This window comes from Triplophysa dalaica, chromosome 24 (genome assembly GCF_015846415.1).
Source record: "Triplophysa dalaica isolate WHDGS20190420 chromosome 24, ASM1584641v1, whole genome shotgun sequence".
NCBI lineage: Eukaryota > Metazoa > Chordata > Actinopteri > Cypriniformes > Nemacheilidae > Triplophysa > Triplophysa dalaica.
Genome location: NC_079565.1, coordinates 357,889 through 382,500, shown reverse-complemented (window position 1 = coordinate 382,500; position 24,612 = coordinate 357,889). Strand labels below are relative to the sequence as shown.

Genomic DNA, 24,612 nt, shown 5'->3' with positions numbered 1-24,612 from the left:
CAGTACGGTGTGTGTGCTTAATACAGCATATCAAAGTTTTGCTCTCATTTGAGCCTTCACTGTTTGAAGAAGATCATAGATCCATTTGATCTAAAAGATCCGAATTTAATTCAATTTAATATTTTTTAAATAGCTCTTTTCACAACGTGCTTTGTTCCAAAGCACCTTAACAGGAGAAAATAAGAAAAACAGATAAACAAAAAATGAATGTCCATGGTGTTTATAGAACAAGCAAGATCATTCTAGTAAATACATCTAATAAATGCAGTCTCCCGGTGGTTTATTTAGGATATTATGCATTAAGCGAATGCTTGATTTTTTGGGAGAGTGTGTCTGACCCTCGAATAGTATCAGGAACGGTGTTCTAGAGTTTAGGTGCTACGTATGAGAAAGCTCGACCCCCTTTGGTGGATTTAGATATTCTAGGTCTGATCAGAAGTCTGGAGTTTTGACATCTTAGAGCGATAGAAGCTCTGTTATGTGGGATATATATATATATATTAATTAAAAGAACTTTCATCACGATACTTCATGTGTAACCAGTGAAGGGATGATAACATTGAGGTTATGTGATCGTATTTTCTTGACCTGGTAAGAACTCTGTCAGCTGCATTCTGAACTAACTGTAGTTTGTTTATCGTGATACAGGACAACCACTAAGTAGAGCATTACAATAGTCAAGTCTTGAGGTCACAAATGCATGAATAAGCTTTTCTGCGTCTGCAACACACAAAATATTTTATGATTTGGCAACATTTCTAAGGTGGAAAAAGGCTGTTATGTGACATTTGAGATGTGATTTTTAAATGACAGGTTGCCGTCTAATATAACGTTTTTTAACTGTATTTGTTGGAGTAACAGTGCAGCTTTCAATTTGCAGGTTATAATCAGAGATATTCTGTTTACTTGATTTTGGTGCTATAAGTAATATTTCTGTTTTGCTAGAGTTTAAAAGGAGGAAATTACTAGTCATCCAATGTTTTATATCTTCGATGCACTCTGCCAGTTTGGATAGCTTAAAGGAATCATCTGGTCTTGATGAGATATATAGCTGAGTATCATCTGCATAACAGATGAAGCTAAATCCATGGTTTCTAATAATGTTGCCAAGGGGGCAGTGTGTATATGGAGAAGTGCAAGGGCCTTAATACCAATCCCTGAGGTCATCCATAATTGACTTGCATTAGATTGGATGATCCCCCATTTAAATGGACATATTGATATCAACAGGGAGTAGCACTTTAAATGATTTGGTTGGTATGGGGGCTAATAAGCATTTTGTTAGTTTATTGCAATAAGTTTAATAAAATCTTCCTTTTTTGTAGGTGAAAACACTGCAGCAGTTGATACTTATTCATAAAACAGAGGTTAGAGGTTGAGTTTTTACTATTTTGGCTCGTATGTTTTGATTTTCTCCATAAAAATGTGTGAATGCATTGCTACCAAGGTGCGGCAGAATAGCCAGTTCAGGTGAAGTCTATTTATTTGTTAATTTAGCAACTGTACTTAATAAACCTTGGATTGTTTTTGTTAGTTTCTATGAGGTTTCGGAGGTGCTCCACCTTTGCTGCTTTTAGTGCCATTTTATAATAGTTTGCAATCTCTTTCCAGGCAATATTAAAGGCCTCTAACTGGGTTTGTTTCCATTTGCGCTCCAGTTTACACATTTCTCTTTTAAGGGCGCGAGTGGTTCTATTGTACCAGTGTGCTTTGTTCTTCTCATTCATCTTTTTTAACCTCATAGGTGCAACAGGGAAAATAGTGCCCAAGTTAAGGTCATGTCATCGAGAGATTGTGTATTCATTGGTATGGTTGTTAAAGGAGTCAGATCTGGCAAGCTCTTTGAGAAACTATCTTCAGTAGTTTAGTTGATCGTTCTATTTGTCAAAGTTATATTCTTTTCTGTTTTGGTTTGGTCATCTGTGCCTGATTTCCTCATTAGTTAACTAGTTCCTCACCTGATTCTGTTTCCCTAAATACATTCCCCTGTGTATTTAAGCCTGTCTGTTCCTTTAGTTCATTGGCCAGTTTTAAGTTATGTTACGTTTGGTTGTTGTTGTTGCTCTTCCGTGCCGCCAGAGACCCTGAGGACCCGTCCAGCCCCGCCAAGTCCCCACTGGTCCCGTCCGGCCCTGCTATCTACCCTGTTGATCAGGAGTGATACGACTGACTTCTGCAGTGCGCAGTGTACATGTTATAAGATGGTAATCTTGGCATCGTTGCTTTGAGGTATAATATCTTTATTGGTTAGATCGGCTCGGTGAGATATAATCAAGTCTAGTGTATGATTAAATCGATGAGTGTGAAGAAGCCTTTTGTTTCTAGTGAATGAATTTACAATAGAAATGTGTCCCTTGGTCATGTACGTTCCTTTTTACAGTAATCTATTTTGTGATATTTCTCATGGGCTCACTTCTCAATGTGACCAATGATTTAGTGTAAAACAGGTCTTCATATCTACGTTAAATTCCTTACATGTCCTTACAGTTTGAGGTTCTCTTTCAGTTTCTTCTCACGAGCACCTGAGGATCCTGATTCTTGGAGATAAACATGACGTCAGACGTTCTGCAGATGTTCTGTTGGGAAGAAAAGCAACACCACAGATTGTAAAGGGTGAAGTCATCTCAAATGAGAGCGACAGAAAGATGATGCTGATCTTTGGACCAAACCCCTGTGAGAAGAACACAGAGACACAAGACTTTAAAACAGCTTTGTTCTTCTCGTCTCCTGGACCTCACGCTGTTCTTCTGACCCTCAAAGATGAAGAATGTGAAGAGTGTGATGTACTCAAACATGTCCAGGAGCGGCTGGGATCTGAGGTTCTGCAGTACTGCATCCTCCTTCTGTCTCAAGAGAACGCTGACAGCATGACACGTAGAGCTGAAGAAACCATCCATGCCTGCGGAGGCAGAGTTCTCAAAATCACACGCGCCAAACCTCTTCAGACCAAAGCTCTCATGACACACATCCAGAAGTTAATCACATTCAACAGAGAGTCATTTTACTCCCCACCGAAAACCTTCCAAGACCCAGAGAAAAGACGTGAAGGCCTGAATCTGACTTTAGAAGAGACGGCTGTGATTGTATTCTGCAGTTTAGTTTGTCTCTCGTTGACCGTTCTGGTCATTTATACTCAAGAGTGCCTGAAATATTTCACATGGATGAGCGGATTTGTCCTTCTCGTTTCTTTAAGAAGATTTCTGAGTCCAGACGTTGCCATTCCTCTGAATATGGCTTTGTTCTCCTCAACAGTCTCTGCACTGGCAATAAACAATGAGCCAATCAGAGAAGGCATTACATTGTTGCTGTTATTTGTCATATTACCACCACAAAACAAATATAATCTACTGAAATCCATTTCCTTTGTTATTATGTTGCTGTTATTTAAATATTTGGTGTGTTTGTTGGGTTTGGGTCTGATCTTTGGAGCAGCTAGCATCAGGTCGTGGTCAGATGTGCTCACAGTGTGTTATGCTGCACGTGGCGTCATCGTCTGTAATATTCTTTGCTCGTTTTATATTTTAAAACATTTCTATGTAATAAGAGATCACGCTGCTGTGGTGGTGCCGTTGAGTTTATTCCTCAGCTGTATGATGGGTGCCATTCTCTCAATAGAGTTTGTGAAGGCGTTCCCTCTAACAGACAAAATCATCAATATTCTCTTCATATTCATATGCACTTATTTCTATTTCAAATGGTAAACATCTGTTTCTGTATACTGATGTGTTTATATCTGCTAGGAAAGTTTGTTTTGCTGATATTCAAACTACGCAGAAAGTACATTTACATTTATTCACTTAGCAGACGCTTTTATCCAAAGCGAAATTGAATCGCATTATACTTTTGCTTCTCACTATGTGGGATCGAAGCCTCGACCTCAGCATTGCTTACGCCATGTTCTAACCAGTGAGCTGCAGGAAAGTTAAATACCCATAAATATTATTGACTTATTATTTTCAGGGTTATGGGATTGTTCAGGGATATATACAATCTACATTTATCAAGACAAAACTGGTATTTTCTTTCAAAAATGTAAAACAGTTCATGTACACTAAATACTGATAATAATCTGTTATGAATGTTTCTGTCAGACATGAATTTACACTGCTTGGTGTTATTAAATAATAATAATAATTTCCATTGTTTATAGTTTTATTATGAGGACTCAAAGTCAATGTCCTGTGATGTTGACCTTCATTTGTTTTGTTTACAGTTCACATTTCTCATTTTTCATATTAGTTAGTTCACCCAAAAATGGTACCCATGGACTTGACCAGTGATTTTTATTTCTACTATCGGGACCATTTTTGGGTGAACAATTCCTTCAACAATATCTTGATAAATAAATACTGAAATGTTTTGTCTATTCACACGTTGAAGATGAGATGAATGTTTTAGCATCACGTCATCATGTTCACTTCAGGTCTCTCCTGCTGTTGAAGTTCATTCGTTCCTCTGGAGATTCACACTGTAAATAAAAACAGACAAAGACCGTTTGAAACATACCTTCAGATATTTATGAGCTGAGAACATCTGTTTTATTTTATTGCAACGAAAACAAGAAGCACTGAGTGAAAATAACAACCATCAGCCAAGAAATCCACTGCTCCTGTAACTCATTTACAAAACTCAAATGCAATCAAAAGTGTTTAATAAATATATATATATATAAATCTATTTTACCCTCTGAACCTTCCGCTGGAATATTATTTCATTTCTCTCTCAGCTTTAGGCCTTTTTAATATTCAAGATTAAAGATACTGATGATGGTTTCTGTAAATATATATATTAACAAAACATTCAAGGACCAGAACAGAACAAGCGATCGAACAAAGAAAGATTAACATCATCAAGATAAATGTATACAATTATAAAGTTTCTTGTGCGTTATGTAAATCCAGACAGATTTTTTGTGGTGTAAAGGAATCCCTATGACAACTCCACCAAACACTGATGTATAAAATAAACAGAAACAAACTAGTTTATGTCCTGTGTGATTTTCACGTCTTCATGACTCGTAACAGCCGCCGTGCGTTTTCGAGCTCTTTATAGATTCATGTGTTATTGTGAAGAACTGGAGCATTACATCATGGCATGAGTCAGTAGTTTTGACTCACCGATCTGAAGAAAAGTGCTCATGACGGAAGTCACATCAATATTGATGTCTGTTTCTGTTGCTAAATAACTTCATGCAAATCGAACGTCTGCAAAACCAGCTTGTCTTCAAACAAACATCATTGAAGAGTGAATCACTCACGTCAACATTCATCAAAGTAAAGAGATGCTTTTCTTGCTTTTCTTCCAGTTCTAATGAAATGTAACTTTGGTCAATATTTGTCCTGCTGTGGAAAATCAAAAGTGCTTCATATGCTTCATTCCTACTAAATAATTCCACTGCTGATGTCTCAACACAATCCATCATTGACTTGATATGAACTACATAAAGACACATGAATCTGATTATATCTGATTATTTAAGTTTGTACATGAATTTGTCATATTTGGTCATAGTATTTTTTCAGTTGGCTGCACTCAAAAGAACGCTTTTTGCTGCTTGTTCAATTTACTTAACTTGCTTAAGTGAAATCAACACAACTTTTGGAATATTTGGTCACAACATGATTATTTATGTTCAGTCGTATGCCTGAATTCATGTTGGGACGACATAAAGGAGTTGTGTTGTGTTAACATAAAGCAGTTATAATAGGGGAGTTATATTTCCCAGCATGCTTTTACGTGTAACTTTATTGTGATAAATAAATGTTATTAGATGCATTTTTCAGCAAAAAGTAACACTTTTTAATGTTAATTTATCTTTAAGGTTTTGAAGAGTTTGTCATATGTTTGGTTAGGTTGTGTGCGGTTACAATCCTTTATTTGTATTTCTGTTGAGTTCTATTAATTCAATATCTGCTTAATTGTCTAATTAATGTTACAAATCTATAATATAATACAATTTTGAACATATCGTTATATTTTAGTTTAAGACACAAATTAATTGATTCAAGACTACTAAAAAATGTAAGTTCATACAACAAGATTATAATGAATAGTATCAAACGAACTAGATTTTGTTGGAGAAATGTAATTCAAATTTGTGGAAAAGTTATCCTTAATTTAATTAAGTTTGTTCAATAACTTTATTTTTTGAGTGTGTGATGATTTTGTGTAGGTGTTTAGTTTGTCTAGTTTTTACTGCACTTTCGCTTTTTGTTGTCCTCGTGTTGTTCTAATTGCTGTGGATAAACGCGTCTGCTCAATGACTAAATATAAATGAAGGTGAGACTTATGGAACAGCAAAGATATTTGAGGACGTGAGGAGTTCACATAAACAACAGTCGTGGGCGTGACCACACATCTTCAGCAGTAAATGTGTGAAGAATCAAAGCATAATACCAATCCGTCTGTCAGCGCTCCGTCTGGGTTTCATCAGTTCTGCGTTTAATATTCACAAGTATGTAGCGGCGTTCCCAAACCATCTAGTTTCACTGCATTATTCAGCAGCGTTCTCACAGCTGGCTTCAGCTTTCCGTTCTGCTCAAAGATTTGTCTGTGTCGAGGGAAAAAAACTGAAAGAACCTGCAGGAAAGCTGGGCACATCTGGAGAGCAGAATATCACTGGCGTTCTCGATCTCTAAAGAACAATATAAACGTCTAGATCGATACAGAACATCAAAACCTATCCTCCAGGCAGTCTGAAGAAAGGACATTTTCATTTTGTAAACTCTAAAATAAGAGGAAGGAAAATAAACCACAAGCGCTAAATGATGACACAGAATGAAAACCCTCACGAAACACAAACACACTTGATTCTTTCACACGTGTCACAATGTAAACACTTTTCTGGTGTATTTTGCTATCTGAGGCTGAACAGGAGCCACTTCTGAAAGTTTCATTCCTCCGGGTGTCAGTTTAGAGCAGATAACTCTCTGTGATGCTGACAAACACCAAACAAACTCATATTCCTTCAGGTGACGTGTGTTGCCGTCAGATTTATTATTTTGGGGTCTACAGAGGATTTGTGTATGACAACAGACCTGGTTTTGTTTGTTCACCGGATGAATGATCTTCTACAAAGAAAAGCAGCCCAGCTCTCACAACCTTCATCGGTATTTAATAATGTCATCTTGTGATGTTTGTTTGTGACCATCTGTATTCCAGCATTACAGTTAATAAGCTTTGATCATTTTAATAGAGTCAATCTTCGTTTGTTTATATGGAGCTTTATATAATACAGATTGAGCCTGAACAATAAAACTATTGATTATTGAAAGTGCCCGGTAAGAGAAAAAAATAGATTTTATTACCAACAGATGTCTTAAATTTACTTTTCATTTTAATTCAAATAATTCAACCACTACAATAAAAAAGGAATAATAACAATGACCATGGACTCATTCCACACACGCACACAAATGGAATTTTGGTATTTTTAAAGGTTAATCACATGAGGATAAAAAGGTTTTTATTAACATCAACGTTTTGTAGTGGAGAGCATATAGACCACTTCAGATGACATAAACGACGCTGATCCGGAGGAACTTCCTGTTTCCTGTTCTTTAACACTATAGACCCGTTTAAGCAAAATACAACCAACAGGTGTATTGAGGTGTTCAACATAACTGATGTCATTCTGTCACCATGACATTTCATAATGACAATTAAGATTTAATTTCCATTGATATTATAGCAATACTTCTAAAACAGGCTTCATGTGGTTAAGCAGAATGTAGTTTTTCTTTATAGTTTGATTGACATGTCTCTGACACTGTCCAAAGAGCCGGCCAAAACTTAACATCGAGCGATTGGGTGAGCCCAACTACCAACAACAGCTCCAGTCGGCTTTCAGTGCAGACCTGCCCAAGCAGTATCCAACTGATGCCGAAAAACACTGGTGCAGGCTCTCATCTGCCATCATTAACTGCTGCAAAAGCACCCTTGGTTACAAACAGTGGAAACATCAAGACTGGTATGATGAAAACGACATCGAAATCCAACAGCTTCTAGCCATCAAGCGGCAAACTTTTATCACCTGGCAAAATAAAATAAATTGCAAGGTTAAAAGAGCAGCGCATTCCAAAGCGAAGGCAGCTGTCCAACTGAACATCAGGAAATTGAAGAACCAGTGGTGGATAAACAGGGCTTTGGAGATCCAGCAGCTCGCTGATTCTGGAGATACCAGAGGATTCTTTGATGCCACAAGAGCGGTATATGGCCCTAGCTACCGTTGCCTAACCCCCCTTCGCTCTAAAGATGGGCTTACGCTGCTGAAAGATAAGGAAGCAATAGCAAATAGGTGGAAAGAGCATTACGAGGAACTTCTGAACAGGGACACCACCCCTAAAATGGAGGCCCTCGAAAAACTCCCTCAACTGCCCATAAATGAGAGCATGGGGGAACCACCCAGTCTGAAAGAGGTGCAGGATGCTATTAGGAAGATGAAGAACAACAAGGCTGCTGGTCCAGACGGCATTCCAGCAGAAGTCCTAAAGGAAGGCGGCCCTGATCTCCTTAAACACATCCATGCCCTGCTTTACAAAATATTCGAACAAGAGAAAATCCCTGCACAACTTAAGGATGCCCTGATTGTCTCCATCTTTAAGAAAGGAGACAAGGCAGACTGCGGGAACTACCGTGGCATTTCTCTCCTGTCTACCATAGGGAAAGTCCTGGCTCGGGTTTTAGCCAACAGACTCACCCCTCTGTCAGAAAGCATCCTTCCAGAGACTCAGAGTGGTTTTCGCCCAAACAGATGCACTGCAGACATGATATTCATTGCTCGCCAGATTCAAGAAAAATGCCGGGAACAAATCTACCACTATACATGGCCTTCATAGACCTCAGCAAAGCCTTTGATTCGGTGAACCGTCAGGGCCTTTGGCTGGTTCTGGCAAAGATTGGCTGCCCAGAAAAATATATACGGATACTGAGACTGTTACATGACAATATGTCATCTACAGTCCTCAGTGGGAGTGGAGATGAAACAGAACCCTTTAGGGTAAATACAGGAGTCAAACAAGGATGTGTCATAGCTCCAACACTGTTCTCGATCTTCATTGCTGCTATCCTCCATCTTATAGGTAAACATCTGCCCCAGGGAGTCAAGATTGTGTGCAGAACAGACGGGCAACTCTTTAACATCAAACGATTCAGGGCAAAAGGTCGAACCACTACTTTATCAATCATGGAGCTGCAGTATGCGGACGACAACGCCCTTGTAGCCCTCTCAGAAGAGGATCTACAGTGCATTTTGGTTGCCTTCGAAAAAGCATACAAACAGCTGGGTCTAGCCATCAACCTAAAAAAGACTCAAATCCTCTATCAGTCACCACCACACAGTACTTCTGTCCTGCCCCCAAATATCTCGATTGACAACATCAAATTGGAAAATGTGGATCGTTCAAATATCTGGTCAGCCTCCTATCATCAAAAGCCAACATTGACGATGAAATACACCACCGCCTCAGCTGTGCCAGTGGGGCTTTTTCAAGGCTCTGGAAAAGGGTTTTTGAGAACCACGATCTTCTGGCAAAGACCAAAATCCTGGTCTACAAAGCAGTAATGCTGCCCACTCTACTGTATGGGTCAGAGGCCTGGACCACATACAGTAGGCACTTAAAGGCGCTAGAGGCATATCACCAGAGATGCCTCCGGAAAATCCTCAGGATCAGTTGGGAGGATAGGCGCACCAACACCAGCGTCCTGAAGGAGGCTGGTATCCCCACCATCACTGCTACCATTGCTCAACACCAGCTCAGATGGACCGGACACGTTGTCCGTATGCCTGACTTTCGCCTCCCAAAACAAGTCCTTTATTCCCAGCTTGCTGAAGGAAAACGTGCCCCAGGAGCCCAAAAGAAGAGGTATAAGGACAACATTAAAACAAACATCAAAAAGTTCCACATAGACCTTAAGACTTGGGAGGACATGACAAAAAATAGGGCATCATGGAGAATCCTTGTCCATGAGGGCGCTGCACTATATAATGAAGAGCTCCACCACGGTGCAGAGCACAAACGCAGACTCAGAAAGGAGAGAGCATCCATCAAAAAGGTCCAGTTCAAACCCAACACCACCTTAACCTGCCCGCACTGCACAAGAACAATCGGGTCTAGAATAGGCCTCTATGCTCATCTGAAGACCCACAAGGACCAAGAAGGAGGACAGTCATACTCGACCACGAGTGACAGCCGATGATACTGTCCACACAACAATTATTGACATCATTAAACAAGACAATAAACAGAAGAGAAATCAAATCTTTCTGTCTGTTTCTGTGAGTGACACACAACATCTGATTCCAAACAATTTAAACACTGAAATACACATAGCAACCATTGAGCAAACACCATAGCAACACTCAAACAAACACCACTGACATCATCAGAAAATGCGAAAAGGTCGATTTTAAGAGAAATGCTTTAACCTCATATGACACTGAGAGAGCATTTGAGAGCGAGAGAGATTGACCTGTGACCTCACACCATAAGTGTCCTGTGATGGAGACAAATTGCTTGTCATCACAATCACATTATAAAAGAAAAAGATTGCTGGAGCATCCGGCTCTGGTTATGGAAAATTTCCCATCATGCACTGCTCTTCTGATAGAAATAAAGATGTAGAATGTTTTTGTGAACACTTGTCAATTTTGAGTAACTGACAAACTCATATAACTGGTGGATAAATGAGGGATAATCCACAGCTAGCCGTGCGTTAAAGGGTTTTAATGCACACCTTCCAGCCAATCAGAATCCAGTATTCAAACAGACCATGGTATAATGCGTATAAACTCATAAACTCTGAATAGCATAGAACTGTTTGACAATAAGTCCAATAATCCTCATACTCCCTTAAACCTCACCATCACTGAATTAGTTTATAGAAAAAACAATGATTGTAAAAGTGTATAAATTTAAATGATTATGAAACAAGTTTGTGTTCATACCCTCAAACTGTCTCACAGTAATGCTTTAAAATATGCAGCTGATGTGACAAAGTACATGAACAGAATACTGTGTGTATCCTTTAGTGTGCGTTTGCTGCTTCAGTGTATATTGAGGTCATTTCCATCTTACAAAAGCGAAAGAAAATCAATTGATGTTAATGAGGAGTCAGACGTTAGACAACACACGTGAGATGAGCAACCGCCTGAACAGAAGAATATTCTCTCTGGATAATAATGAGACGAATTTAACCCCTCACTCCCCTTCAGTCTATGTGTAAGTGTTCATTATCTGTCTGAAAGATCTGATCTGGTGTCATGTGGATAGGTCTCATTTTACACAAATCTTGTCATCACAAAACAATCATTGCACTGCATTCTACCAACGATGAACTCAAATAGTACAACGTTAAAAATAATGGTGCTTAAAAGGTTGTTCACAACCATTTCTGGTTCCGTAAAGAACCATTCAGTCAAATGTTCTTTAAAGAATCATCTCTTTCTTACTTTTTTATAATCTCAAAAACCTCCTTTCACCACAAGGATCTTTTGTGAAGCAGATAGATTCTTTAGATGTTAAGGGACCTTACAGAACCATGTGAAGCGCACATACTGTGTCAAAGCGGTGCTCAAAAACAAAAGAAAGCAAAAGAAAAGAAATCTAATACTAATTTTACAGATAAAGCAAAACAATGCTATGAAAAGAAGAAGAATCTTGCACCTTTCACTTTCTTATACTTTCTTATACGCACTTTCTTGTGCTCTTATGTGGTTCAACGTAAAATAAATCCTGTTTATATTTGTATGTATATGTCTCATTTACTCCATGTACTCAACACTGCTGTGCAGTTCAGACAGAAATGTGTGGAACACCTCAGGTCTTGACTTTGCTTAGGCCTCCAAAATGGTAAACACGCCCCTGGTTGTGATTTGGCACAGCTCAACTGTGCGGACGAGTCTGATGTTTTGAGTCTGCACCGGTGAGAATCTTCACTGTACATCAACAGCGAATAATAAACATAACAGATAACATGGCAGATGATACTACACGAAACAAATAGACCATGAACAGACCCAAATGGAGGCTGTGTTGAAGTGTTTTGATATTATTTCGGGAGTTGGGTCATTTCCTTACCTGCCAATATTAACGTTTTTGCCGGGAGTCTCCCATAGTGAACCGGACAGAAGATCCGTCATCACGGGTCTCAAATGCTGAAAGGTACGATCATATATCATTATACACCATACAACTATATATACATAAACTAAATGCAAAGTCTTGCCATCATTTTCCAGAAAATAACTCTGGTAATGGAGTAAAATCACAGGCTTCACTTACCCTGTGCAAGTGCTCCCCTAAAACACAGGTGTGGGGAGGTCATTCCTAAATCACACGATGTCCCCAGATAATACTAATCCTGTGCAAACAGGGCTTGAGTTACATTTATCACAATGAACACAACAAACAGAGAAAGAACAACCGATGAAACTCTACCCGTCTGTATTCACTGCAAAAAAACACGTGTTTTTGTCTTTTTTTCTAGTACAAATATCTAATCATTCCTAAATCAAGATGCACTTTCTTGACAAAAAAGGTGACCTGATATATTTAGTCTCTTTTTAATGAATAAAATATAAGAATTAAGTAAGTTTATGGTTAAAACAAGCAAAAAAATCTGTCAATGTGGTGAAAAAATAAACTTGAATTCAGATCGACCTTTTTCTCAATAACCAAATTCAAGTTTATTTTTGTAGATTCTTTTGCTTGTTGAATGTTAGGTCACTCTTCTTGTCAAGTAATTATATATTGATTTAAGAAGTTTGGGATATTTTTACTAAAAACAAGACAAAGATGCTTCATAAGAATGTCATATTTTGCAGTTTTAACACAACAAGTGCGCAATGGTTTTGTGTATCTATTGAAATATTGATATGTCTTACCTGTTCTGTTCAGAAGAAATAAAGTCATGCCTGCATCCCTTTTCCATCACGGATCACAGACTTCACGCCACCTTTGAAATGCCTTGCAAATATTCATTCTTGTTTCGCACGAGTCCCATCACAATCCCATTTTCTCTGTAAACTCTCAACTTTCCTGGTTTTCACAACTGATGGATCCACAGATGTCATACTGCTTGGCGTTTAAAAGTAAAAGTACTAAACGTCGCCATAAACAATACTTATCTTCTTTGTACAATGCTACCCATCGCCAGCAGCATCCACACGTTCCTTCAGAAATTACATATAGAAGGAAAATTACAAACCATTAATACAAGCTTTCTGAGGTGAATCCAGCGTCTTAAACACCGTTCTTTCATGTACTCAATATTTGGTTTTAGTTCATTTTTAATTAAAAAAACATACGGATTGCCACTTTTAACTGCTGATGTGTATTTTTATCAAGACTCCTTAAATTCTTTTCAAAGCTATGCTTCAGTATACTCTCTAAACACAACTACATCTTGAATACTTCAATCACTTTTGGTCACGCCTGCACATGTAAACTGCAAGTTTAAGGTTTAAAAGTAGCACACACATTTCTCGGTTGAGTGTACTATATTTCATCTTGACAAACAAATGTTCAGCCAGTGTGCTTGAATTTCCCTGGAAACAGCTCTTGATGATGAACGGCTCAATGTGTTGTATATTTCATACAGTCTACGCTCACACATACTGTCAATGTAAAGATGCTGATGGTGTTAAAGTGTGAAAGACGCCGGAACATTCCACATGCTTCATAAATCATCATTTGTTTTAAAGTCAATGGAGAAGACATTCGTGACCTTAGGGCGGCCTAAAATAATGATGATGACAATAATTCAGAATGATTTGATCAGATGATGTCTTGCTCTCTATCACCACCTGCAGGTCACTTTACAATCAATACGATTAGCTTAAAAGATTTAACATTTGATTTAAAGTTTTGCGGCTCATAAAGTTGTTGTAGATTTGTGATTCTCTCACAGGATTACGTGCACAATAGCTCTAACATACCTGCAGAATCCTGAAATCTTCTAGAGTTCTTCTTCATCTCAATGACAGTGGTTTGGAAGACACGTGCGGTCGTGAAAGTGCTGCCATCTTTGATTCAAGGGCACTTCACTTCATTTATCCAATCAGCTGAGCCGTAGAGGTCACCTGTGTGGCAAGCCGAATTAGCTTGTAATGCTCAAACTTTTACTAGTAAAAATTATTTTTCTTGATATCAACAATCACGGTATCACTCGCAGAAATCTATGGAAAGCCAAATTAGCTTTTAATCCTTTCAAGATATAAGTTTTTGTTATCAACCACTAAATTTTTACTAGTAAAAAGTACAATTCTTGATATCAAGAATATAATTTATACTAGTAACAATTGCTATTTTTTGATATCAGTAATTACATTTTCGCTAGTAAAAATTTGAATTCTTGATATAAACAATCACGCCATCACTTGCAGAAATCTGTATCCTTGATATTAAATATCTAATTTCAATTAGTAAAAAGCGTAATTCTTGATATCTATTATTGCATTTTTGCTAGTTAATTATCACAATAGACTGCCATACAAATTCAATTTCAGATATCAATAGTTCATTACGTACATGTTAAAAGTCTTATTTCTGATATCAGAAATGCAATTCTTTCTAGAAAAAACCATCATTGTTGATATAAAAAAATAATATCCTGAGAATGATTAAAAGCAAATTCGGCTTGCTATACACATGACTGATCGTGCTACGAGAAAAACACATAAATATATTACAAACCGTTAAAATTTCACAAAATGATTCTCATGACACAAAATACAATGATAACTTCTGATGAAATAAAAACAGTTTGAATGTTTGGTGTTATTAAAAAGGTTTTAATGTTTGTCTGTTGGCTGTTGATCAGATCTTCACACATGTTCAGACGGTGTTGTGCAGATGTTCTTCTGTATGATTTCAGTCTGTTGACTATGATTCTGGGAACTCCACATGACTGTCAGAAGCGGTTGTTAATATTCATCACTGCACATGGACGATATCCCAGCATGCCACATTCACAAGGGAAAGACTGACCTTTCCTCAGAACGAAGGTGTACGTGCTGAGCATGAGCAGAACTGATCATCTTCTCATCACACACATCACTCGCTCTTGTTTGTCTATCAGTCTGAATGTTACACAAACACCAACATTACATTACGTGTCAAATCATCTGGATTTGAGTCAATGTGGTGAGTTCATATTGAGATCTTCAATAATATTGACTTTTGACAAATCTTAGCTCAGTTTGACACTTTGTTGACACCTTTTCTCAAACTCTACTGACAGACACATTTGTCAGATTTATACTCTTTTTCTCAGGAGAAACGTAAATGACACTTCAACAAAAGTTTCCATTCACACTCCATTAAATCTCACTGACATCTGGAGAATGAGTTGAGATGCTGAAGATATCTCATCACAGGTGTGTATGATGTGTGTTTGTTTGTTTACATGTTTGTTTACTCACGGCAGCTGTTGTTGACACAGATCCTCATTAGTGATTTTATATTATGATGATCTCGTGTGTGTTTTGGCACAGCTGTGATGAACAGACGCTCTGTTGTGCCCGTATGTAACTTTCCTCCTGTCCAAACAGCGTCTGCATGCGAAACAGCGTGTAAATCACACACACAAACAGAGAGAGAGTAAGAGAGAGAGAGAGAGTATAAATCACAGCTATAGCTGGAGGTGAAGAAGATTGTTTCATTTTTCAGGAACCAAGCAGACGATATGATGTTGTTTTTGCAGAATAATCTAAAACCCAGCTGTGAACTCTTTTATGATAAATTGAGCATCAGGTTCAGTCTGATTTCTAATAGCATAGACAGATGTTAATATTTGCTTATTAAAGGGGTCATATGGCACGAATACATGCTTTCTGTGTGTTTGGTGTGTTATAAGTTTCTCATGCATGTATTGGACACGTATAATAGCAGAAATGAAAGTGTGGGAACAAAAGATGCATTCTATCTAAAGCGAATGAAACGCCTCTTGTAACCACACCCCCACAAATCTACATCAGTTGGTGGTCTGATGTGACAAAGACCGCCCAAATGTATACTCGAGTAAGTCGGTGTACCTGTCAGTACAATTGAAGAGGAACCTGATGTTCCAAATATGGTCAGAGGTGTTACATGACCGTCACACGCTTACAGTATTCCACCAATCACTACACACTGATGAACTGGCCAAATTTCATCACAATTTCATCATAGTTTAATGTTATAATATCATTTATAGGTACACTCAGAAATGATTCGTTTTTATAAGAAAAGGTTCAGATAATATAAATAAAGATTGTAAGGAGTTAAGAGGCATGGTGATTGGGTTTGTGTGAACTTTGTGATCCTTTTATTTAATGTGAACGTGCTCGAGCACAATGCCTGGAAAAGGATATTTCTGGCCAAACGTCCGGTTCATGTCATCAGTCATCACTGGAATCTTTCACCTGTTGAATAAACCAGCCCGTCCGCTAATATCAGAACAAAATAGTGTATGTTTACTATAGTTAACTGTACTGACGACTTCTACCTTCTACCTTATCCATATTATTATTAGTAAACTACAGTATTTACCACAGTTTATCAATTCAGAATCATATGGTTAATGTGCTACATTATAAAGTTTACTATAGTAAACTATATTTACAATAGTTGGTCGACTTTGTAATCCTTGGTTGCTAATATTACAAAATATTTTAGTATTATTTGTAGTATAATTACTACAATATACTCTAGTTTACTACAATTCACTGAGTAAAGTGTGAATCTAGAAGATGAAAGTTAGTTTCCTCTGTTATTGTTTTGTATACTGTATAAACTTCACTTTCGATTTAAAGTAAAAAAAATGGCATTAAACAAATGATTTCCTCAAACTGAACAATGTGACAAAATGATGAAGCGATTAACACTGAAGCACCTGAGGATGTGAAATAAACAGGAAAACTCAGCGCTTCTTTAAAGGTCAAAGGAAATGTTGACGTTTGTGTTTGTGTTCACTTCCCCATTCAGTTGTAAGAGTCACATAAATGAACAAGTTTTCACCACTAAACTCATTTAACTGTGTTAGTATGGCAGACACTTTCATATTCTGTCTCTGTAAAACAACACAAGCTAACTGAACCCACGTCTGAAAACACACACTTCACAATTGAGTTATTAGAGTTCACTAACACATTTCTGTTCATTGAAATCAAACACAGGCCTAAATAAAATTGAAAAAACATAGCTAAACGAGAATTAGCAAAACAAGTATTAAATGTGATAAAACATTAAGCTAAAATTAACATTACATTTTACATTTGGCACACAAATGCGACTCACATTGGATTATATTATACATTTGAATCGGAGTATGTGCAATCCCTGGGAGTGAACCTATGACCTCGGCGTTGCTAACGAGATAAATATAAACTTCAGATTTCAGACACAGGGTTGGTGTTTTAACTTTGAAAGCATAAACTCAAATCATAGCAAATATGAATTCAAATTGTTGAGGAATGTTGGTGCTGTTAGATGTTTGCCAGGAGACACTTGATTTAAAACACTTGTCAAGTATCATCATCCTGAGAAATTCCTCAGCAAACATCTGTGATGAGTGACCGGATCTTCACCTGACCTTCTCTCAGGGGCGGACTGACCAGTAGGACATTCTGTTAAAGTCCAGAACGGCCATCCCACCGACTGCCTTCGACCGCGACAAGTGGTGGAATTATTATAAACGCAAATGCACGCAACGCCAAGGCTTTAGCGAGTCACATATGCATGTAACGCAATGCACAGCTTTAATGTGAAGAGAACGCAAATCAACACCTTCCCGTGACGCTAATGAAACTTCAACTACACACCAGAAAAAAATAACCAATTCAAAACACAAGTGAGACTTATATAAATGTTTTGGAGAAAATATTAAACTTCTTTCGATGTGAAATTTTTTATTATTATAATTTTGTTATATATATGTATATTGTTAATAACTGAATAAATTTGTGCCCTCATAAGAGTTTGAAATGAAGATGAGAATGTTAGTGTATTCTGTAGTGAGAATGTACCACAAGATAAATTAATACATACAAATATAGAATTAAACAAAGTAGAAGGAAATAATGAAAGATAACCATTGTGAAAAAAAGTCTGTTAAGGATTCTTTTTGTTATAGAATTTAAATATATATGTTTTGAAATGAGAGGCATAATAAAGCATTAAAAATAAATAAACCTCTATGAAATTATAACAAAAGATGTTGAAGAATTTTAGTCAAACACGTCTGTTTATGGGTTTGCGTGGCTGTTCTGACCTTTCCAATATGGCCGCCAAAACCAAACATGCTGACATATCATGACCATAAACATGCATGACCAAACTATTTATTCATTAGCATTCTTTAGCTTAAAAACATAAGAAATGAGTGAGTGCTTGATATGAGGCATATTCCTAACACTGAGTTGACATTAATCTTCGCTCACTGATTTAACCAAAGCTTATTACCCAATTACAGCGTCTAGCCGGGACCGAACAATTTCCCACGATGCAATGCATCATTAACTCTGAGATAACCCGTCGTCTAATGAGACTCTCTCAACATTCTCACAATGGTATCAGACATCTGACCAGCCATCAGACTCACACGGGCCGTAACCTTTCTGTCATCTGTTCCACCCTTCATGAACACTATATCGTTCCATATGTCCCCCGCGTCTGATGAAGCCATTACAAAGACATTAGGAGAGCGGCGCAGATGGATCCAGACATGTGATAACTGATGATGATTGGATTAAAACTGAAGATTCTCTTTCTTACAGCTGTAAAACAGCCAACACAACATAAAGACACACAAAAAATCAAGAGAAGAGTTTACTCACCATCCAAACACCACAGGAGAACCTTCTCACACGATGATCTTTTATAGCTCAGGAGATCTGATCATGTCCCAAAAAAGAGAATCAACTGAGACATGAAGGAGCTGTAAATGAATTTAGATTGAAGAAGTGAAATCATCTGGATTTGAGTTAATGTGATAAGAAATGTGTGAGTTGATATTGAGATCTTCATTAATATTGACTTTTAATTGCAGACATCTCTTCCCAAACTCTAATGACAGAGACATTTCTGACTCTTTTTCTCAGGAGAAAATAACGGAGATGTTTAAGAGATCATCTGTGATTTGATGTGTTCATGTGTGCTATAATCTTCAGTGCTTAGAGAACACAATAAACATCAGTCCAGGTGTTTGGAAACATCATCAGGGTGAGTAAAGATCTGAGATATCTGTTTGGCCGAACTGTTGTATCCCAGGGCGAGCGCTCGGCTTCTGCTAATGACCTCACATACTCACAGATATTACTGATATCCATCTTCTGATATTGGAATCTAAACACAGATCTCCAGCTGCAGGTTATTTCACACACAAACTCAACACACAAAGACATGTGATCACATCCAGCTCATGTGCTGAAGGAAAATTGACCTCTCTGCTTTATGATGTGTTCCCTGAACCTCCTCTGAGTGAGAGAGAGAGAGGGAGTGAGAGAGAGAGAGAGAGAGAGAGGAAGAGAGAGAGAGAGAGAGAGAGAGAGAGAGAGAGAGAGAGAATGTTTCTGTAGCAGAAGGTATGTATGTAATGTGATGAATGTAGTATGTATTGTGTTGTATAGTGTGCAGTCTTTCTCATAACAAAGTGTCTGAGGTCATAAATCATAAAGACACTTCACACATTCACTGTAAATGTGTGTCTCACTTCCAAATACAGTCACAGCCAAAAGTCACATTTTGTAAAACTGACGCCTTCGCTCTATTCAGTTTTGTACCAAATCATTTTGTGCAATAAATACCTTAAAAGTTTTTGTCTTGTCCATTTTGTACCATCTGGACATCATTTTCTCACACAACTGTTCACGTTGAAGCATTCATGCAAACAATGTCAATGAAAAAGAAATCAGAAAGTCATCACTTTATTGCTCTCTGAACTCTCTGTGAGTCTCTTTGGATAAAAGCGTCTGTTAAATGAATAAATGTAAATGTAAAGGACATGTTTAGTGTCTCCTGCAGCGCCGCCTGCCGGCAAACAGACAGAAGAACTTCATAAAACAGTTTGATTCTGAACACTTTTTCATTTTTAATCACTGAACGATTTGACACATCATACTTCACAACTGATCTAAAGGACACTTCACTTCAGCCCAAAACTAATTGTCGTCGTTTACTCACATTCAAGTTGTTCCAAACCGTGTAAACATGAGCTCTGATCATCTCACGATGAGCTCTGATAAAAGAGAAAGAGCGCGCGCGCGCACACGCGTTATCTCTGTAAGATCCTCACAGTCGGCTGTAAATCGCGGTCTGAGATTCATTTCTTCTCTTTCATGCACTGATTTATATTCTCATTTTAACATTAGAGGACACTTGCAGAAAATCATTCATAACAACTCAGCAGTTAGTTCATCTTCCAAATCAGTGCAGTGCATTAAATATAACTTTAATAAAGAAAACCTTGTTTCTAAAACATGAGCGCGAGACCGGCAGACGTCCGCAGATCTCTGTCGCCCTCGTGTGGCTGTAACGAGACTTCAACATCGACACTGTACTGAAAAAACACATTTACGAGTCAATTCTATAGTAAGAACATTTCAGAGCCACTGAGAGAGAGAGTTCTGCCAACGGAAGTCCAAAACACTGGAGCGTCACGTGATTCATGGAGCCTTCAGATAGTTCCAGGAAGTGATGTTTTCTCTTTAAATGCTTTATTTCTTTCATTTTTATTCATTAAATGGCTTTCATCTTTAAATAGACTAAAAGTTTACATCAGTTGGTCTGTTTAGTCGCAGCTCCATGGGTTACTAACTTCTGGGAACTATTGAGACTGAAAAAACTGTTTCATTGGAGTCAACGATGAAGACACAACTCTCTCTATCACTGGCTCTGGAACAGACTCTATTGTGTGCATTGTCCTCAGAAGTCAAAATTAAATAACTGTGGAAATCCTTATACTTGAAAACTATCAAAATGAGCAACATCATTACACACAAACTATTTTTGTGGAAAATGTGCAAACAAAGCAAACTAAACATCATCCCATCATTTTATTATCGTTCAATGATCAAAGTTAGTTCGGCACTATGGAACACATGTGAAACTTGAATGACATTCATTTGTTTATAATCGTAGCACCACAGATCACGATTTCTTATAAAACACTACATCATGAGTAAAAGCTGGATTTAAAATATCTTTGGATAATATGTGCATTCTGTTTTTAACTCCACCAAGATGCAAAATCACTCAATCTTTGCACTTCAAGTATGAATATTAAAATATAAACATTCACTGTTAATATACAAACATCACGTGATTCCCGGCACACAGTGCATTTCTATTTCTATATATATATATATACATATATTCAGTTTATTTCTGATACAGAGCTCATAGTTCAGTCGTCTATCAACACAATGATAGTCAGAGGTTTGTCCTTAGCTGCTCGTCATCTGTCAATCATCTTCAGGTCATATATCAGCGTACGGTAAATATAAATATAAAAGAAGAGTAATCAGGAAGACATTTGGAGATATCTGATTGGTTAAAATATGATGTAAAAACAAGCAATCAGACATGATGAAAGAAAAGTCGTTCCAGCACCTCCATCACAGTCCGAGGTCAAATAGCACCTTATAGAATATATAAGCGTTATAAGAATATCATATATGTTCCCTAAAGAATAAATACTGTTAAACATAAATAAACAAATCAAACACGTGAGAGGTAGAGACTGTTATACTGGTGAAATATCTCCAATTGTGACGAATTATGATTTTCTACACGAGGGATATTAGATTAAACAAACATTAAACAAACAAAAACTACTGGACTGGTCTCAACTGGTCTGCGTCAGGGTTTTAAAGGACTAGTTCACTCAAAAATGAGAATTCTGTCATTGTTTATTCACCCTCATGTTGTTTCAAACATGTGTGAATTTCTTTGTCCTGTTAAACACAAAGAAAGATATTTGTAAGAATGTTCCCATTTTCAGCTCTATGACATCATCAAATACCATAAAAGAAAAAAACAGTTCTGGGGCACATTTGACTAACATTTACCATTTTTCCTACTATGGCAGTCAATGACGTCACAGAATTGTCTAGAAATGACTAAGATTCTTCCAAATATCTTTCTCTGTGTTCATCAGTATGAAATGACATGAGGGTGATCAGGGGCGGATTGGGAAGAAAAATCGGCCCTGGATTATTCGGCTCACATCGACCATCCACTATTTTTGTCGATGGGGAGGGGTCGTATTTAATGTTTCATTGTGTTACATGCATACGTGTCTGACTCGGCCCACCGGGAAAAATTCCTGTACTCCAGATGGCCAGTCCGGCCCTGGTAATGACTTTGACAGATGACAGAATTTTTATTTTTGCGTGAACTATCAGTTTAAGGGGTCTCAGCTTCATGTGGTTTCAGCTGTCATGTTAGCGATTCTTTTTTATTTCTTTGTATTTTTTCATCAGTTTAGTAAGCGAGAAGCATCTGCTATCGTTGTGTTTGTTTTTAGCACCATTAGTGACACATTAGCCTCAACAGCGTAAATTAGTCATAGCTTTACTACAATACATGCTAACTATAGTTTTACCAGAGAATGTGTAGAAAAACTGACGATTATCAATCCACCTAAAAGCACGGTAGAATACACTTTTACTATAATAAACACATAATCATTAGGGATGTCTGTGTCTCTGACAGATTCATGCGTAGTGTTTGTTTTCAGATCAGACTAATGTACACATTTAAATATTTACACGTTCATATGGAGCTGTCTGCCGTAACATCAGATCTTCTCTGACTAGTCTCTCATCGCATATCTTTCGTCCGTGTGGGACAAACGTCTTCAGTAGTTTTGTTTTTCATCACGTTGAATAAACGTTGTACTCCATCAGCCTCATGAGCAGTTAAATACTACGGTCTGTGAAGTACCGCAGTTAATCCAGATATCACAGATCTGCCTTCTGATGCTCTCTCTGTACCATGATAGTCCAGTGGAGCAGTTTGTAAGAGTTCATGCCCAACAAAACAGTTTTCTGAATGTTGCCTGATGAAACGAAACCTTCTGTTCTTTCAGTGCAGCTCAGGCCAACATAAACACAACGTAAATATTTGACCCACAATCCCTTGCAGTCTGAATTCATTCTGCAGCCGTGTTCTTCTCACAGAGTTTCAGTGATTGTGTTCTGAATATCCCATTCAACACATGATGACGCAGAGAAGTGGAGATCTGCGGAAGAGCTCACGGAGGACAGATGGACTAAAGGTGGACGAGAAGACCGGTGTGAGGATGAGGGAGACATTTACCACAGAAACCTCCACAGCGGCCGTAGATTCTGCTGCCGTCCTACAAATAAAACCCGACACAAACATGAGAGATGAATCGGTCACATGTCAGCGAGTTCTGTGCCGTCCTCACCTGTGATCGATGAACCTTCAGTGACACATAGTTGCCCTGGGAAACCCATTTAGTGGAACCTGCGACCTTTAACCCTGTGCCGGCCAGATTAATGCTAAACTGACCCTAACCAGAAAAGAGAAGAACGCTCAATTATATTCCTCGTTTTCAATTAAATTATTTAAATGTTTCTTAATGAAGTTTATTACCTGAGGACATTTAGCAGCACTGTAACAATCTCCGGCAGAGGCAAACGGGACGGAGCGACCGAACAGTGTCCGACTGAACTTCACGTCAGTCGCTGGAAAACACAAATCAACAGAGCGTCAGATGAATGTGAGTCATGATGATGACGATGATGAAGAACAAATGACTCACTGATGACACGCATCGTTGAAAGGTCCAGACGGACTCTCTGGAAGACGGTGTAACCCGCGGCAGAATAATCCTTCCTGCAGACGCAGTCTTGTGTCCTGGTGCCGTTATACGGACATTCAAACGGGTTCTGAAGCCTGTCAACATACAAACACACCGTCAGCTGGATTCACAGAGACACCACTGAATTATGACGCCGTTTGTGTTCGGATCAATCATCACATGCATCATTCACAGCCCATCCCATAATTACCAGTTAAAGTAGACAGATGCTCACGGCATACAGAACGAGGATTTCAATCGTTTCAAAAAAATACAGCATTGTGACAATACCAAAAAAAAAACATTACTTCATTAAACACATACAATTACTTCAATGTTTGCCTTCATTTATTTTGATATGATTTTTGCTTGAAGTTTCTTTTTATGAAAAATCATCGTTGCTATAAAACATTTCAATAAAATTGTATTTCTATACATCAGTTCTTAACCAATGATGACATGAAGCTGCGCAAACACCACCTCCTCGTTTCCATTTTCCACACAGAAAATACACAGTAAATATTTATCAGATAAATAAATTAACGTGGGAATAAACACGCATGAGAAAAAATAAATAAAGACATAAATAAAAAAGTATGAAAAAAATTAACGAAAGCATAAATAACTGTAAAGCTAAAATAATTATTCTAAATAATAACAAATACCACAAAATAAATTCAAAATTAAACCAAATAAATAATACAAAAATAAATTCAATATTACATTAAATTAAAAAACTCTTGTGTTTGTTTAAACAAGTAAATAGTTCCTTAATTAATTTTCCTATTATAACTTAATTTGTTTTTG

The 24,612-nt window shown here is 37.6% G+C and overlaps 2 protein-coding genes across 2 annotated transcripts in view; one reads left to right on the top strand and one right to left on the bottom strand.

Moving 5' to 3' along the window:
• Positions 1-4,138, top strand: part of LOC130414310 (uncharacterized) — a 4,849-nt gene extending 711 nt beyond the window's left edge. The window contains exon 3 of the mRNA XM_056740153.1: positions 2,506-4,138. Coding sequence (XP_056596131.1) covers positions 2,506-3,701 — 1,196 coding nt within the window. The 3' untranslated portion in view covers positions 3,702-4,138. The remainder of the gene's footprint in view (positions 1-2,505) is intronic.
• A 16,986-nt stretch (positions 4,139-21,124) lies between these two features.
• LOC130414132 (A disintegrin and metalloproteinase with thrombospondin motifs 20) overlaps positions 21,125-24,612 on the bottom strand; it is a 49,634-nt gene continuing 46,146 nt past the window's right edge. Inside the window, exons 35-38 of the mRNA XM_056739864.1 lie at positions 23,767-23,900; positions 23,598-23,689; positions 23,410-23,514; positions 21,125-23,337 (exon numbers count right to left, since the gene is read on the bottom strand). Coding sequence (XP_056595842.1) covers positions 23,251-23,337; positions 23,410-23,514; positions 23,598-23,689; positions 23,767-23,900 — 418 coding nt within the window. The 3' untranslated portion in view covers positions 21,125-23,250. The remainder of the gene's footprint in view (positions 23,338-23,409; positions 23,515-23,597; positions 23,690-23,766; positions 23,901-24,612) is intronic.